This window comes from Aptenodytes patagonicus, chromosome 1 (genome assembly GCF_965638725.1).
Source record: "Aptenodytes patagonicus chromosome 1, bAptPat1.pri.cur, whole genome shotgun sequence".
NCBI lineage: Eukaryota > Metazoa > Chordata > Aves > Sphenisciformes > Spheniscidae > Aptenodytes > Aptenodytes patagonicus.
The window spans coordinates 84,905,901-84,924,707 of NC_134949.1; the positions used below are offsets into that span (position 1 = coordinate 84,905,901).

General features: G+C 43.9%; 1 protein-coding gene across 1 annotated transcript; it reads left to right on the forward strand.

Moving 5' to 3' along the window:
• The first annotated feature begins 8,312 nt into the window (after positions 1-8,312).
• LOC143157920 (C-type lectin domain family 2 member L-like) lies at positions 8,313-15,339 on the forward strand. The gene is made up of 5 exons (XM_076333195.1): positions 8,313-8,385; positions 9,577-9,660; positions 10,351-10,535; positions 11,673-11,773; positions 13,429-15,339. The coding sequence occupies exons 1-5, from the start codon at positions 8,313-8,315 to the stop codon at positions 13,544-13,546; spliced, it is 561 nt and encodes a 186-aa protein (XP_076189310.1). The 3' UTR covers positions 13,547-15,339.
• Positions 15,340-18,807: the final 3,468 nt, after the last annotated feature.

Consider the following 18,807-nt stretch of genomic DNA (forward strand, 5'->3'; position numbering starts at 1 on the left):
GCTGTTGTGGGATCCTGACAAAAGGGGGCCCTGTTTCTGTTCTCTCACCCTATTATGTCTCTGGGGGAGCACCGATGGACAATGTCTGCTGCTCTCAGGGTGCTTTCAAGGACCAAAAGGTGCAGTGAGGGGTGCTCTGCTTGGTGTTCTCCTCTAGTTCCTTATTTTTAACCCTCTGGTCCTTGCCCTCACTTTGTTTTTGTCCTTTTCTGCAATCAATTGTTTTCTCTCCATGTTCTCTTTTTTCCTTGCTCCCACGCCATTTTTGAGGCTGGAGGCAGCATTTATTGTTGTTATGGATGGAAAAAACACCCCTAGGGATGGAAATACACAGTAGAGATAGTGGCCAGGAAATGAAGAAGGACTGGACCCTCACACTTTTTGCAATTCAGTAGGTGGGATATGCCGAGTGCTACAGTAGCAGGAGCATGCACTCCTGCTGCTAGAGATCTCATTTCCTAGTACCTACCATCCTCCCTGCACAAGCAGAAGCAGGAGAGCTTACCGTCACCACCACAACCTCACTACAACCACCGGAACTGCCGCACTAGTGCCACAACCCATGCCTCCATCACCATCTGCACCTTCACGGTGATTTCCCCGCCACCCCACACAGTGGGAGTCAGGGACCACAACTAGATGCTATCACCTTGGCCCACGTCACCTACAGAGTGGGGAGCTGCGGCCCCTTTCCATCATGACCCATGGCACATCCCACAAACACTGACACTGAAAGAAGGAAGGACAAAGTGGAGTCCCCTCCAAGCACGTGCTCCACACTGCTCCTGTGCCTTGCCCTTCTTGTGCCTTTCTTGATCCCTTCCCCCTCTCTCTCCTCTTTCTTTTTAGTTAAGAAAACAGGAAACAAAAAAAGGTATTGCTCTGTACTTACAATGAAGAGACACAATTCTGTACTAGGCAGTTGATTGGCAAACATTTCTTGTTCCTTTCATAGACCTTACAGGGTAGTATTTGTCTCAGCAGCTTTTCTTCTGCAGACCCTAAAGATACATGCAATGCAGTTGGCTACACTGGCTGCAGAGGAGATAGAGAAAGGGCTGGTGTTAACTCTACGCTCGCTGGAGAACAGGCCTTCAGACTGCACTGCACTGATATTTCCATGCATCTTAGGAGTGCCACATTTAAAGAAATCATCCATATTCCGGTACAGTTTGCTTTCCACCTCATTCTCTCTAGCTCCATGTTGGTAGGTGAGAAAGAGATAGAAGAACAATTTGTTGTCATTTAGTTGCAGTTCCTCCTTGCCCTCTAACAGTTCTGTTCAAAATATTTGTCAGCGATCTGGATGCAGGAGTTGAATGCACCATTAGCTAGCTTGCTGATGACACCAAACTGGGAGGTGCTGTTGACTCTCTGGAGGGACAAGAGGCCTTGCAGAGGGATCTGGATAGACTGGAGCATTGGCAATGATTAATAGGGTGAAATTTAACAAGAGCAAATGCCAGATTCTGCACCTGGGATGGAGTAACGCTGGGCACAAGTATAAATTAGGAGAGGAGTGGCTGGAGAGCAGCCCTGCAGAAAGGGATCTGGGGGTGCTGGTCGACAGCAGGGTCAGTATGAGTTAGCAGTGTGCCCTGGCAGCCAAGAGGGCAAACCGCACCCTGGGGTGCATCAAACACAGCATAACCAGTCGGTCAAAAGAGGTGATTGTCCCGCTGTATTCAGCGTTGGTGCGGCCTCACCTTGAGTACTGTGTGCAGTTCTGGGCCCCACAGTTTGAGAAGGATGTGAAGGTCCTTGAATGCGTCCAGAGGAGGGCAACAAAGCTGGTGAAAAAGGGCTGGAAGGCGTGTCCTGTGAGCAGCAGCCAAGGACTCTGGGTTTGTCTAGTTTGGAGAGAAGGAGGCTGAGGGGCGACCTCATTGCTCTCTACAGCTTCCTGAGGAGGGGAAGTGGAGAGGGAGGTGCTGATCTCTTCTCCCTGGGATCCAGTGCCAGGACACGTGGGAATGGCTCAAAGCTGCATCAGGGAAGGTTCAGACTTGACATTAGGAAACATTTCTTTACCGAGAGAGTGGTCAAACCCTGGGACAGGCTTCCTAGAGAGGTGGTCGATGCCCCATGCCTGCCAATGTTTAAGAGGGATTTGGACAATGCCCTTAACAACACACTTTAGCTTTTGGTCAGCCCTGAAGTGGTCAGGCAGTTGGACTAGATGATCATTGTAGGTCCCTTCCAGCTGAAATATTCTATCCTAACATAGCCTCTTGGATTGCTTTAGAATACTCAAAAAAATTAAGGACACAAGAAATGAAAGCAGATCAAAAAATCATTTGTTTTTTTTGGCCTCATTCTTGCATTAAAATCAGGGAAGTGTTTGTTTAACATCTTAAACCAAGAACTTAAAGTATCATTAAAATTCATTTTTATATTAAGAGAGGAAAAAGTGTTCAAATGACTTGCAGACCGTCCTTCAATAACAAATGTTCTTTGAGCAACAGTTTCCTTTTCATTCAGACACCTGTTTATTGAAATTTATCTCATGACAGGGAGGATGACACACAAGACCGTGTCTTCTCCTTTCTTTCTCCTGCCTATAGATTCCCTATGTAGTCATGAGGACTGCAGCCCTCTGCACATTGATTCTCACTTGTAAAATGTGGATAACAATCATTTCTATCTCTGGCCTTATGCAGACCTTTTCTATTTAGACTGCAAGCTCTTCCTGGCAGAGATAATAATCTTCCTGTTGCTCTAAGTATTTACCATACAGAATCTTGCCCAGGACATAGGTGTGAAAGAAACAGATATTCTAGTTTTATAGCTATGTCTGGTTTCCAAACCACTGGCAACATTTTTTCCCCATCTCATCAGCCACCCTTATTGAAAACAAGTATTTTAAATGGAAATAGATCAAATAGTACTCATATATGCAATGCACACCAATTATTTTTCCCCATCTCACTCTGATTTTGAATATTTATGTAATAAGGATTACTTTCAGTTCCATAATATGCCTAATCCACCACCAAACCAAATTTGCTTATGTTGCTAAAATATTTAATATTAATTTAATATTCTCTCAGGTGGAAGAAGAGAATACTGATACAGCAAAATTTTCAGGCTACCCTGGATTATTTAGGTGATCAAGGACTTCAGCAGATAGTGAAGAAATGCAGATGCCCAAAGACATGTGAATTGACCTTACAATGGCAAGTGACATTTTATGTCAAAAAAATGAAGTTAATGCACTATTTATTGCACATGAAAGAAAATTCATACGGTTCTAAATGATAAATGTATCAATGCAAGAAAAGGACTTTGCTGCCAGACGGACATTTCAGTGATGATGTACTGCCGATGTAGAGCTGCTGTCAAAACAGCAAGCAGGCTTACAGGACACATAAAGAATACGGTGAAGGATAGCACTGACAATATTACAATGCTCCTATAAATCAATGGCATATTGGTTTCCTTTTTAGCACATACTCGTCATACCATGAGATGGTCTGATCTCTCTGCAGACCCATTAGCCCACGCAGGTCTCTTACTGCACTTCTCATGCAACATCCTTCCCTTGCTTTGGTCCACCAGGGAGGACAGCACTTCTTGCTACAGTACCTTCCAGCACTACAGCAGGCAACGCTGGGAAGAAAAGCTGTTGAACCGATACAGATTAGGAAAAGAAACCTTTTTGAGCAGACCAGATGTTATTCATGCCTTTGATGGAAAGTACTCGGCTCCACCGGTTGCAGCTGTGAGACAACTGCACAGGATGCTGAACAGGAAACTCAGTCGAGTAGCTCTGTCAAGCCCTTGTCAGGATGACTCACCACTTCAACGGTCACAGGTGATCGCTGCGTGCTTCCTTCATCTCCTCTTTGGTCGAGAATGGACCTATCAGTAGAAGCAATGGAGGGCTCTGGCTGGTGAGGTTGCTGCATGGTCTCGTTTCAGTTCTGGCCTCTAAGAGCTTCCTGGTGCAGATGCACAGCCTGCAGACATTTTGGGGAGAAACTTCTGATGCCCGCTACTCGTACAGGGGACATGACGACACCAAACTCAACTGGCAAAATCTACGATTGGACTTCTTTGGAAACTTTTTTGGTTTGTGGCTGCAAAGGCTTCAAATGGTGAGTGACTTTTCAAGGCGTTAGACGTGATGTTTGCTCTATGGTGAATCACATATTATCTATAAAGAAATTCTGCACTTTCCTGGAAGATAACATTTACAGGAAGTACAGCTACTAATTGTTATTGATTATCGTATTGAACCAGACCATCAGGTTCTGTAGATAAAGCCAAATAAGCTTCTTTATGTCATCTGAGCTTTCTACCCTAATCTCCCTGTCATGCTTATTTTTATATTTTTATCTGTTTTATTCAGCTTATTAGTGTTAATTGTTTTCATGTCATTATAATGCTGTGGTACTTTCTCTTCCATACTCCAACCCTCCCTACTTATTTCTATTCTCCCCCAGGTCATTTTCAGTGTTAAGACTGTCAGTTCATGAAGATGGGGGCTATATCTTCTACTACATAATAACAATGCACAAGTGCTATAAACAAGTAAATAACAATCCTAGTGAATACTAGCCTCACCAAAAACGGAAACGCAGCTGATAACGTAGCTGGATTCCTTGCTCTTGTGCCTCCTATTCCAAAACATTCCAAAATAATGTTTTGCAAGACTTCTGCAGTGGAATGACTGAGCTTTTTTGGTGTAAAAGACCTAGTTGTCTGACACACGCAGCATTCTCAACCCGGCACTTCATAAAATGCTTAGGGCTCCTCAAATACTAACTTCTGCCGTAAATACAATCTGCTAATACCTCTGTTAAATACTTTCTAAAGGAGACTAACTTTTTTAATGTTCAAAACTGCTAGGCACGCATGATGTCCCATAAGCCGCTCAATGTTATTTCTGCTGCATTCATCCTTCATCTTTTTCTTTCATTTTATTGTATAAAACATGGATATTTCCCGTATTATTTTTACTTATCTGACTAGTTTCATGTTATACAACAGAAATGCTCACAACTTAAAGATAAGCAAATGCATTTGTCTTTCCAGTCTAACGATTTCACTTTGGGAATTGCAGGAACCTCTCAATATCATCCTGAAAATATATCACCTCAAAAAGTAATAGACACTAGAATAGTAAAAAATTTATAACTATTAAGAAATAAATGTATTTTTGTTCAGCTGAACACAGGACTAATGAAAAATAAACTTCAGGAATAGTAAGCAAAAAGCAAATCTTTCAGTATCTTCCTCCTCCTTATTTACTGCCAGGATTCCTGTGGTACAGAGACATACTGAGATCAGGAGGCTTTGGGGAAGTACAGTTGAAACATTACAAAAAAGCTGTGCTTTTTGCTGCATGAGAGGTACCTATCTATGCATCAGTGGAGGGTTATTAGCTTTAAAACATACAAAAAGGAACGCAACGCACTGTAACATTAATTCAGCTCCTTTTCTAATAAATGGATTGGCCCACTTCAGTGGGACCTTAAGAAACTAGCACTTGTCTGATACATGTAGACTTTACTAGAGTTCCCAAAGCACCCCAAAATATCAGAAGTTAATGTCTTGTTTGGGGTAGAAATGCCTCAAGGTCTGTCTGAAGGTTTTGAACTCACTGATGGTTCTTTCGTTGACTGGGGAGAGAGATAGAGATGGACTGACAAGGCAAGGTAAATTAGTCCACCCCGGTCTGTGCAATCATAGCGAGATTGCTCCTAGCGTGGGAGCTGTTTAGTGGCAGTCGAACTCGGGCGTCTCTGCAGTACGCTGCTGTGACCACAGCGCAGACGTCTCCTACGTATATCCTCTACCTCTAAATTTCTGACGTGCAGTGATTTCTCCTTGCATAACTTGAACGCCACTCTTCAGAAAAGTTAGAGGTAGCATGTTAGTCGGTGATAAAAGGTAGTCAAAGATTATTTGTGGTAGCAGTGAGCAGAATCCAACTGTAACTTTTTGAGTCAATCCCTTGAGACTCCTAGTATTGCAGGGGCCATTTTTTCTTCCAAAGAAAACAATTTATTTTGGAAAATGCCATGCTTTTTACTTAGAATGTTTCCATTTTCTCCCTACATCATGGCAATATTTTAAAGTCATTTTCCAATGATTCAGTTTGGAGGGTATTTTTGGGTTTTGCCTTTTTCCTTTAAGAAATTCCTATCTTCTTTTCCAATCTTCATTTTATAAAATGTGGGAACATTTCATGAAACCAAATAGGCAGATTAAAAAAATAAAAAAAATAAATATATGGCCCTTGCAGTGCCTTATGGAAGACATTTTTTTCCTGCAAAAATAAATATTTCCCTGTCCCCAGCACCCCAACAGCCTCCAGTGATGTCCATGGGAGTTACCTGTGCAGAGGAATTTGCAGACGTACCTTCGCAAAGGCCCATATGCCTCAAGCCGGTAAGGCACAAGAAAGGGGAGCCAGCAGCTGGGCGTGGGTTGGACAACTGTCCCTCTTGCACGCAGTCTATACACTGCGTTCTGCTCTGGTACGAGCATGAACGAGATCCTCCACGATCAGCCTGCACACTCTGTGCAAATGCTCAACTAGCCTATTGGTAGTTCGGCAGCAGCCCTCCCTCACTGAAGCATTAAGCTCAGGTGGTGGGAACCTACCAAATCACACGTCCTCAATAGCAGCAGCAGCCTGCTCACTCTTCAGCCTGGAGGTGTCTTAGCCAAACTGATCTGGGAAAGTAAAGGTCAAGTGTTTTGCTTATAAGCATCTGGGGTTATAACTATAGTAGTTTTGGAGCATCAGATGATTCACAGCTGAAGATGTTACGGGTTCTTCGGTTTTTTCGTCAGCCTGCAACTGTCAAAAGTATCTTCTGTATTAATGGGTGAGTAAGTGTGGAAAGAGTACCCATGAATGCTCTGCGGTTTTAAGCCACAGTGTAAGTTATTTTTTACCTCAGTAACGGGCAGGTCTGAATGGCAAGAGAGCGAGCCACTTATTCAGAGTGAATAAATGCTGAATAAGCTGTTCTTAGAATAATAGCTGTGCATACGTTCATATTCCACTGTCGCCTTGTATGCAAAATCTGCTCTACATGAAACAGGTATTGAACCTCCCTGCTGTCCTAATTCCACACCGCACTCTCATTCTCTGCTCCTCTGGGTTCAGGTCTCCCAAAACCTCTTAAAGTGTCTACAGCTTGTGCTGTCTGGACCCATTGCCTCTTCCCTCTCCCTTTCTCCCTCTCCTGGGAATCTTCAGTTCCCTAACTTCCCTGAAGCCACCGTGCTTTAACCCTTGTTCGCACATATCTTTTGGATTCTTCTTCACCCTTTCGCCTTTCTGTTTCTTCTCAAGTGTCATCCCGGGCGTGCTGGCCTGTCCAGCTCTCCCAGTCCATTGCTTAAATGAGCATCTGCTGCAGACAAAGGCTAAAATCAACTGCAAGTCAAATTTATATTTATGGAAGTATAAAGTTTATATGGCTCTTTATTACCTGTAAATATAAACACCTGGAGATAACTTTCAGCAACTGACTACTGCTCAAAACCCTTGACAATCAAAGTAATTGGAGACTGCAATGAAAGCATAAAGTGTAACCCTCCATTCTCCTGGTTTTCTGCTTAAGGTTTTCTCCTCAGGTACAGATGCCTGTTTTGGATGAACCGTCACTGAATTCCTCGTCAGCCTCGCACAGAGCCCACACATTGACTTGAAGAGAGCAGTGTTCCTCTGGCTATTTGAACATGCGACGCAGCCAAGATCTGTTGTAAGTAAACCAGTTATTGTGCGTAACACACCAGATGAAATGCCTGTGCTGCGTGCCAACCCTCCTGATCGGTATGGCACTGTCTTACAAGCAATGCTACGACTTCCGATACGCCTTCGTCCCCACAGCTGGCAAGTCAGAATCATCAGGCTTTATGCTTTCCTGGGTGAGGCAAATCACTGGCCGGGTTTTCCAAAGAGATCAAGTTTTAAGTAGTCAACATTTAAATACAAAGGCAGCAAGAGCCTCCTGCCTTTATGTCAGGTCCCTCCCAAGTCCCGAAATCTGCTGATGTCAGAGAATCACAGCGAGATCTGGTGGGAGCCAAGTTCTTCTTAAACCATCTCCCATTTCCTTTTCCTATGGCAAAGCGGCACGGTTGGCACCGAGCCCACGCACCGTGCCGGTGCACCCGGGGGGTCCGGCCGCTCCCCGCGCCCCCCCGCTGCCGGGCCCGGGGCCGGGGCCGAAACCGGGGGAAGCGGATCCCGGCCGCCGGTCCCCGCCTGCCCCCACCCCCGAGGCCGGGCGCTCCGGCAGTTCCGGCCCCGTGATCTCCCCACCCGGCGGGGCGGCAGCTCCGCACCCATGGGACTCCGAGGGGTCGGCGGCGGCGACGACCGCAGCGGCTCCCCGGAGCGGGGGACGGGGTCCCGCAAAGGTGAAGGGGCGAAGGGAGAGGGGCCGGGGGGGACGTCGCGGGGGCCGCCGTGGCCGCAGCCGGGCGGGGAGCCAGGAGACCCCGCCGGAGAGAGAGGCCCGAGAGCGGGCGCGCCGTCGGGGCGTGAATCGCCGTGTAGCCCCCGGCCCCGGGACAGGGACGCCGCCCGCTCCGCCCGGCCCGGGAGTGGAGCCGCGGGGCTGGGCGCGGCGGCTGCTGCCCTGCGGCGTCCCGGGAGCCGCCGGGCCGCTGGAAAACCCCCTGGCCGGGGCACGCCTCCGGGTGTCCTCCCGGCGTGGAAGGGCCGATCCGGTGGAGCTCCCGCCGTTGAGGGGCGCCGGCCACCCGGGGCAGCCCTGGGCTGGCGGGGAGGCGGACGGCGCCTGGCTCGGGCTGCAAGACCCACCCGAGAAATGCCCCGGGAGGTGCCGGGCGTCGTGTGGACTGCAACGTGCGTGGGGCCGGCTGGGAATCAGCCCCGTGCCAGTGTCCCGTGGGACTGACGTTGTGCATGGAGGCTGGATAACCCCACCTGTGTGCTCTGGCGCTTCACAGAGGTAGGAGGCTGCCCGGGCAGACCCCTGTGCTGGCAGTACAGTGACCACCGGTGAGAGGGGACCCTCCCTTTGCAGACTTTCAGGGGCACCTCGTCCCTGCCTACTGCCTGCAAAGTTTGACACGAGACATGGCGGTGGCAAGTTGGTGGCTCCGAACGCAGCTCACTGCTGGCTCCTGGAAGGGAGATGGGAAGAAAAGGAGACTGAAAAAGTGTCACTGTGGGATAAAGCTGCATGTTCCTTAGGAGTTTTGGGCTCCAGAGCTGATGACTTGTCTCATTTCTCTTATCCCTGCCATGTTTAGGCATCAGGTCGACCTCAAACCTACTGTCTTCACCCTCATTTTTTCCATGCTCATTTCTTTCATTTTCGGTCACTTTGGAGTGTCGGGAACTAACCTCACTATTAGGTTAAGTTCTGAGTGACGTAATTAAAATTCAGAGTAATTCACAGTTCTTGTTAGCTAAGTAGCTTTGTGATGACAAGCTAAATGTCACATGCTTCCTAGTCTTCAGCTCTGCTGCCAGCCTGCTCTCCACGGAGAGCAACTTTTTTTGGAACAGCTTCATGGATCCTGGGCTCTACTCCACTTTCAGCTGGTTTTATTTTAAATTCCTGATATTTCTTTTTTCAGGTCTATTCTCAAATATCTGGTTATGGCGAGGTGTCGCTGGAGTCCTTATTGCTGCTGTCATTTTGATTTTGTCTATTCAGTTTGGTAAGTGTGTAAATCATTTAAAAAGAAAATATGATTAGCCTTAGAAATTACCAGATAAAATACATATTCTGGTCAGAAGACCCTCAGAACCTCAAAAGGTTTATTCAGAACTTACCTTATCTCAAAGTTAAATAGATGTCTCACGACATAGTGTTTAAAATTGCGGTTAAGTGCTGGAGAAATTACTCCACTAGTTGCAGTGGTGTTAGGGGTGCTCAGTTTAGTCTTACTGTACTTCTGGCATTCAGGTTTATAACCTTACTCTTGGTCTTTATCCAAGTTCAAGAAAACAAATAACAAATGGAAGATTGTTCTTTGCAACCAATCTGTAGTCCTTTAAAAAATGACACTTTAATAAACAAAGCTATTAATTCAGCTGCAAGGAAGCAACAATTGCAAAAACTATAGTTGTCAGAAATATTTAAGTTGTAGAAGAGTCCTTGGAGGATATGTTCTTATCACCTTCTCAGCTACATCTACCAACCTGCCCCTGATCATCACTTTAAGGGTATGTCAGCAACCATAAAGGTTTACAATAGTTTACAGTAATTATTTCTGCTGGGCAGAAGTAATAACGCCATGGTTAGACTTAGATAATGTTAAGTGATGCAGTCAGAAGGCAAGCTAAAAAGCTCCAGAAACCTTTTCCAGTTGGAAGAAATAGGTAGATTGGTCTTTGTCTTTTTGCAGTAAACCGTTCTTTGGCCGAAGATTTTCCTGTCTGTCCTTCCCTGGAACTCTGTCCATCAGGTTGGCTGTATTTCCAGAGGAAATGCTACTACCTCTCGGAGAGTGAAGCCAACTGGAACTCCAGTCAGAGCCTCTGCTCTTTGCACAATGCTTCCCTCCTGGTGATCGAAGATCATCAAGAGCTGGTAAGGGAACAAATGGGGGGTCCTGGTTTCACCCATCTCACTTCTAGGGAGCTGCACAATGAGCCAGTGTGTTTCTCCAGCCTCTTAAGCTGAGCGGTTTGAAAGCTGATGTAAAGACCGTGACAAGTCACAGCTTGCAGAAAGCTGCGTGCCTCCTCTCCCTGCAAACAGCAAACATCAGTTTTAGCAGTTGATGTTTTAGAAAATGCCTGAGGCTTATCTGAGTTAAATTAGATGCTACTCACAGCCATAAATAGTCACACTGAAGGCAACTATCAGGGTAAGCACTGCTGTGTCTCATTTATCTTTAATTAGACAACTGTTCTCTCTTAGCAAGATAGGTTAATGACAACCAAGTTGGTAGGTATGTTTGTTAGTCTTGGCCTTTGGAGTTAGGAGATAGTTACCGTAACCACAGCTTGGAACATCTTTTTCTGTATTATACTGCAATGTTAGGAAAGACTCCACCCAGCACAAGGACCTAGGAGAATATATTCTTCCATATCTGTTACAGACCCTGATAGCAGACCTTGATATTTTAAAACAGCCTCTCTCTAGGTCAGTCAACCCTATCAACAGACACCAGTATAATGGGCATACTGGATGCAGATGTCAATCCTGTTGCACACGCTGAGGCAAGGATCTTCCTTTACTAATTTCTAAAATGTCTTCCACAAATCCTTGCTAGCTGATAATAAAAGGTCAATATGATGCAGACACATCAGCGATGGAGAAATGCATTAGCTGCAACGGTGTTCATCGTTCTTTGGAAACTTTCTTGTGGAGAGACAGTAAAATGATGCATTTGCAGTTCCACAGCAGTTCTTAATATTCAGTAGTATACTTGTGTTCTCGTAGTTGGCATTTCTGTCACTACAATATCTGAGTCCTGCAGGGATCCTGTCTCAAAATCAATCCATTTGATTTCTGATCGAGTTGTAAATTCTACTTCAGTTATGTGAATTGCACAAGATCCAGATGCTGCAGTACTCTGTAGATTTAATCTTTAATATTGTTTCTTCTGGGAGAAAGGCAAGATCATTGTTTTGCTTTCTAGCCCTGGATCAAAGACTTTGTATTTTGATAATTGGACTGAACATGCAAAACTTATTTTCTCATACGGGTTTATTCCTACAGAGTTTTATGGTGAAGATAACAAAGCAAGACCCATGGATTGGACTCTATAAAAGAAATGAAGAGTTCTTTTGGGTAAATGGGAAAGCATTAGACAATAAACTGTAAGTCGATGTTGAGGGGTTTTGCTGGTGATACTAAATTATAGGGGAGTAAGAGAGGATAACTAATGCAGATATAGGCAGTGACTTGAAAGAAATATCTGTAATGAAGTTGAAGGGATGACTCTGGAAAGAGCATGGAATACAACAAAGATTTCACATAACATTGCTAAAACTGTGACGGATGAAAGTTAGGAGATAAATTTGTAATGCCAGGTTCAGAAGCAACATGAGACAGGAGCTCGTGGTAACAGACAGTATAGCAAAGTGAAAGTTAAACCAAGAGATCACCAAGACACCAAAGCAATGGGGGGAGGAATGGAAGTTACAATAACACAAATTCCTCGTTACAGAATATATTTTGCAAAAGTGCAAACCTGCATGCAACCTGTGTGAGGTTTATAGCAAAGATATCTGGGAGGCTTCTAAGAGATGTTTTCATACTTCTTATGGCATGTGCCTACATAAAAGGCTGCTGGAGGGAAAGGTGAAGCTGTGAATTTACATTGCATGAGCTACTCTGTGGTCATGGCCCTATGCTCTGTCCCACCGGTGTCAGGTGTGGGGCAGTTTGTTCCTCCCACCGACGGTTGTCCCATCTTCTCAGAGACTGCTGCTTCTTGTCCTGGGGCAGCTGCTGTCAGTAGAATTACCAGTGACAGTAATAAGCATTGAGATTTCACAAGTCTGAAATTAACCTAAAAGTATTTAAATTTTCCACTTTTTAAGTTTGTGACATCACTAGCGGTGCATGACCATATTCGGTTCATCCCCAAGGCTCGAGGGCTTGATCTGATAAAGACCTTACGCCTTTAATGTGAGATGTGAGCAGCACGTAGGCATCTCAAGTTGAAAATTGCAGTCCTTCCCACTCTGGCTTATCCCCTGCCTTCGATACAAACATCCACTGATGCTTTCATTTTCAGTGTTGAAGTTCTTTACATTCTTAGACTTCTGCCTCTGTGCATGCCCCTCCTATCTTTAGAAGGGTGAACACCTTGAAGTCTAAGCTCAGTTGCTATTAGTCATGTTAATACTGGTGGGAATTTGTCCCTTGGCTTTTCCAGAGACCATACTAGTTTGGCTGGCCTATTCACAGAACACTGTAACACTTCGTTTGAAAACACAGTTGGCGAAGGAGACCCTTACGTCTTGCATAGGGACACTTACAGTGTGGAAACTGAGGTTCGCTTCCTGTTTTCCACCGCCCCCTTAACCATAGTGCCGTGTTCCGTTCTGAGGAAGAGGGAAATGAGAAAGGCGTTTGTTTCACAGCTTCTGCTGGAATGTTTTAGCTGTGTAGAGGATGTGGAAGTCAAAGGTGGAGCCAGTCTTGATAGCACAGCATCCTTGAGAAGGGCAAACCTGAATTCCAATCTCCGCTCTAAGGGCGTACTTCACATTAAGCGACCGCTAGACAAGATGCAGGAGTACTGCAAGTCCTAGATTTTGTATTCTGGGGGCCAGGTCCCATTAAAAAAAGACAATCTTTGTGGTGTTCTCTTCAAAGCACAAGCTATCGTCCTCCTGCAATGCCTTGCCTGTGGTAAATCAGGCTTTGTATGAAAAGAACCTGTGATCCCCATAGTTCCCTTTGCTCTATTGCATTATTTGATTGTGGGTGTTGAAGTCATCGTGTCTTTCATTCTCCCTTACAGGATTGAAGTAAAAGGCTCTGGAAACTGTGCCTATCTTGAGTCAAAAGGAGTCTCGGCCTCTGGATGTTATTTAACCAGGAAGTGGGTCTGTAGCTTGAATATTAGCTTAGCACGATAAAGCCACCACCCCTGACACTTAGCACTCTGATATGATGTCTACATGGGCTATGTCTATACTCTGGACCTGGGAACGCGTCTCAGCTCCTGCCTGGAGGTGAATGACTTTTCTGGTAGCCAGAATTCTCCACCCATGGAGGAAGCCTGCGTTTTTTAACGATGTCATTTAAATAGCTTGCTTCAGCATCATTTCCTTGCCCTGTTTTTCTAGCTACTACTCAGCCTGTAGTTTCCTTTCTTTGTGTCATCAGTATTTCTTCCATCTTCTCTTGCAGGATCCTAAGCAGCTGCTCTTTCTTTTCCTTTTTGGTGTGCAGCTGGAGGTAATTGTTCTGCTTCTCCCTCAGCCAAGCTCTGTGTGCGGGGATGGGTTGTGCAGTGGGTCCGCCTGAAGGTCTGCCAGTGCCTCTCAGATACAAGGTAATGCAGAAATTGGCACTGTTGTTTTAGACAGGATCATTGCAGATTTCGCTCTGCCGGTTTGATGGGGTGCATCTTGTGCGACTCTGCATTGCATTCAATGTTTTGTTACTGTTATTTTACATTAATCTTGTTAAATTAGCTTGACAGTATTATCATTGGGATTTGTGTAGGTGCACGGCACCTGCAGTTCGCCTTCCCACAGCACTTAACTTAGCCACAAAAAGTCAGAATAGGTAGAGTATTTATTGACCTGAGGATCTGCATTGATGGGGAAAAAGAGTTTGAACTGAAAAAGTAATAGGCAAGCTGCAGGCATTAATGTTGTAAAGTTAGAAGTAGCCATCAGTGCGAATAGGCAAAATCACGAGTAGAGAATAAGAGAATTAATAGCAAAGGACGTTTCTCCGTGGTTTCCTCATGTCCTGTGCCTCTCAGAGCGTGAGGCTTCCGAGCAAGTGATACATTTCTGGATGGACAATCAGTGTTTTGTTCTCTGTGTGTGTATTATTTTCAGCAGCAACACCCAGTGCTGTTGAATTGCTGTGAGCCTGCACAGAATTAGTGCACAATCCTGCTGAACTCCATCCACTCATGTCTAGCAGGTACCCTGAGGATTAAAAGTGATGTTTGACCCAGAGGAAGCAAAGCAGCTTATTTTCCTGGAGGGACTATTCCTATCGGGTTTCTAGAGAAGGAAGAATGGGGAATTTGCATGTATAGCAGGGCAAAATACTTCCCTGCTCGGAATAAAATCTGGAAAATTGGTTTTCTTGTGATCTGGATGCTAGAAAGAGGACTATGGACTCCGCGGGACTTCTTGAAGGAGCAAGTGGAGCCATTTTTGGAGTAGCCACTAGAGTGCACTGTAGTTACAGGGAAAGGAAGATAACTGTCTTCTTATGTTTTAAGAATGTAAAATTGCACCATGTTTGACAGGTTATTTGGAGTGTTGTTGGTTGGTTGGGGTTTTTTGTCCTATTTATAATTATTTTCACCCTTACTGTGTTTTTATGCAAATTTAATTGCTGTCTGGTTTTGTTCAGGGCTTCATTATTTTCTGTGACAATAGGACTTTACTGTAACAGGACCATGCAGTATGGATATTGTTAACAACTTGTGACTTTAAGATGTTTATTTATATATGATCACTAATTTTGCTGAACTACACTTTTTTTAATTGCTTGTATTCTTTATAGGCACAGTAACAGGACTCTACAGTATGAATAGCCTAATAATCTGTGTGTTAATTTATATGTAACTAGTTGGGGGGAGTTATTCTGCAATGTTTTTAAATTTACTGTCTCTGAAAGATATGGTATGTGCAATAGTCCTGAAAAGATACTCAATAAATATCTTTACAGAGCCTCTGAATTACAGCGGTTTGTGTCTTAATGTCGTGCCATTAAAAGTATTTTTCAGCTCAGGCAGCATTTGGGAAAAAAAAAATCACTAGACTGAAGCAAAATAGCATTTTCAGGTTTTGAATATGAAAAGATCTTCAATCATAATGTTGGGGTTGACATGAGACAAGACATTTGACCCAAAAAAGAATGCATTTCACTTTCTAACACTTCTAACACATTTTCGCACTTCAAAATGTGTCTGACTTTCAGCAAAAGCATTTAACTGAAATGCTGAAGTACTTCTCTGGAAATGCTGAAATGCGCATAGTGAAACACACACAGTAGAGTAACTTTGGAGGGAAACGTGGAATTTTCCGCAGTTCACTCTTGCAAAATTTTCTGAGTATTTGCATTAGGGGCATGCTAGAGGTACATTTCACAAATTTAGTAGAAATTGTAAGGGATAAGGAGTACTCACGTACCGTGTTGTGTCTTAGCCTTTCTTAATGAGCTGTTTTACCTGCATGTTGCCTTTAACTACAAAATAACGTCGCTCTTACAGTTGTTTTCCTTCGGTGTCATCTATGGATAGAGTCTAAAAATGGGAAATTTTGGTTCTTAAAGGGGGTTTTGAAGAAACTGTGAGCACAGTAGGTTATAATGAAAGGTCTTTTGTAATCTGACTCTGAATGGGTGCAATTAGCATCTTCTTTAGTATCCAAAGTTTGTCATGCTAAGAAATGAAGGGTGAGGCTGCAAATGCTTTACTCAGAGTGGGTCTTAATGAAGTACTTCACTTCAATGGCCATTTTTTTTCTTTTTTTTTAAATCTGTGGAATTACTCAAGATTTAGCGACTGCTTAAAATGTAGGTAAAAGCTTCAGTAAGGCCCTGAAAAAACATGTTTAATTACATTAGTAATAGCAAGAATGCTCAAATACTGGATGTTTCATGAATATTGTTAAAACCTAAACACCACAACCAGTTTGAGAGAAGCCAGGTCAGGAGTTTAAGTTTTTCTTGTTAAATTCAGCACGGCTTGAGAAACATCTGCCATAAACACAGCAATTCAGCAGTCGTCAGCAATGCATGGAGAAGGGTATGCTTTAAGTACCCTGAAGTTACATTTTCTCAGTGGGGAATATATATATATAAAAAAAATACATATCTACTATATAGATAGATAGATCGATCTTACTCATTTCAGACTCCTTCCTTGCCTTTGCTTCTCTGTCTAGCATAAACAAACCAATCCTCTTCCCCACACACATGCTGCACTGAGTTTGGGGGATTTTTTTATTGTTGTTTTTTTAACATAACAGCAGTCTTTCAAATGAGTCTTTAGCTACTAATGCTGCATTTTTTACGGTAAATCTGTGTTGTTTTTTCATTTGAAAGGAAGTCAGCCACACTGAGGGTACGGTTCACTTTTTAATCTATAGCCCCAAAGTCCTTCTGAAGAGCCGTCGTGCTGTGCCTGTGGAACGCAGCAGACTGCATCATGTGGTTGGTGTCTTTCTGCAGAAGACCTCTATGCCTTTACAACTCTCACTTATATGCACCTACTACCTTCCTGGCATCTCTGTCTGTCCATAATTAAGTGAGGTGTTACCTGTCAGTGTCCATAGATGGAGGGCTGTCAGTCGGTTGGTGTTACCATATTGCTCGTGAACATTTTGTTCCACAGCTGCAGTCATGTGCATGCTAGAGCTGTGGTACTTCACACCAAGAGTTCATGTGCAAGCGTATCTGTTGGTTACTCATCACAAGTTGCGGGACATTAACCACAGCCCTCCATAGGGGCACTAGACATCTAGTGCAGATATGAAACAACATAGCTGGGAAACTGCAGCTGCCTTTAATTATGTGTATCATAGCAAAGATGAGCTCAAGGCTTTACATTTCAAAAGCCACCTTGGACTTGTTTCTCTCTCTCATTGCTAATAAAGACTTTAATTCCAGTCTGTGCATTTTTTCTTAGAGTAGCACCTTTGATTTTAGCATTACATTTTGAGGATGCTTTTTCTTTCCCCACACACACAGGTCTCCCCACATGGCCAGTGTAAAAGTACATAAAATTACAGTAAAACTCTGGGAACTTAGAATCTCCCCCTGGCTGGCCCCAAAAGGGCCTTGAGATCCCTTCTACTATAAATTATTGCGTAATTCTGTGAAATGAAGTAAGAATTCAGCTTCTTATTGTGGAAAACACAACAGAGTAGAGTTAACTTTAGGGACATTTGAAGAGGTCCTGCCTGAAATCGAATTATGGTGGTTAAAATGAAAATTTATTTGAGCAACCCTGTTTGCAAGCACGGAGAAGTAGATTTTACACCTTTGTAAGAGGAGTGTATGTAAGTATGAGAGTGCCTCAGCTCCTTTGCCCCTCAGTCTGCGAATATGAGACTAGAGATTCACAGTTTAGAAAGGGGACTAACTTTTGAGCTTTTTGAATGTTAGCTTTCGCATCAGAAGCGTTTGATACTTTATTCAAAGAAAAAGTTGGTTCAGTTACCAGTTGAATTGTCCAACTTGTCACGTAGGTAGGACTCAGATGTCCCATCCAGTAGATGGGACAGGGCCAGAGGCAGGTACATCTTTGACAGAGCTCAGGCAGAGGCTGAAGACCCAGAAAGTCTCAGGAGGAGAGGCTGGTGAGGACCCTTAAGGCCTATTAGAGCACTCACAGCCCTGGCAATACCCAAGAGGAGGTACATGATTTGCAAACAGAAGGAAAACATTTTTATTACGTCTCCGCTTCCATTGTCCCCTATGTTATTTTTTAAATTTTCCTGTTTACACATTACTTGCTTTCTTCACTTTTGCAACACAAGTCACTGGAAATAGCTCAACAACGCTGCAAACGTTTGCTTTGCGTTTGGTCACTCTGATTTCAAAGACACATGCTAGCTACACATCTAGAGGAGTTGCTACCTGTATTAGACTAAGGGTTTTTAAAAAGCTGAAACAAATGATGTGTCTGATTTCTTAAAGATCAATTTGTGACATTTGTTCATTTTTTTCAAATATATGAATCTTATAAAGGCACTAAGTCAGACTGCTCTTAGCATTTTTGTATTCTAGATCCAGAAATAGCATGTATCCATGACACTCGAATGCCCAGGTAATGTATTTACTGAGCGTGCCCACAGGCATTAATTTCACCAGCCTTTAGCTTCAGTACCTCATCATCATACCTTCCAGGCAGTACCTATGGTTCCACGTTAAAGAATTTGCAACGTAAAGGGACAAAATATAGGTGAAAATGCGGGCTATCATCTTCATTTCCTTGCACTGCAATGTTGTCTTATGGTCCAAGCCCCTTCCGTAGCTAAGAGCTTTCTTTCAGATCCCAAGGTTCAGCATCAGAAGAAGATGGGAGCCATCAGCTTATTAACTGTAAGTGAGTCACTTTGTGCTTGGTCTGGTATCTGTATACCCAGCAGCCGTGCAGGTCAGCTCTGAATAAGTGTAAGACTGTCTAATAAATGCATTT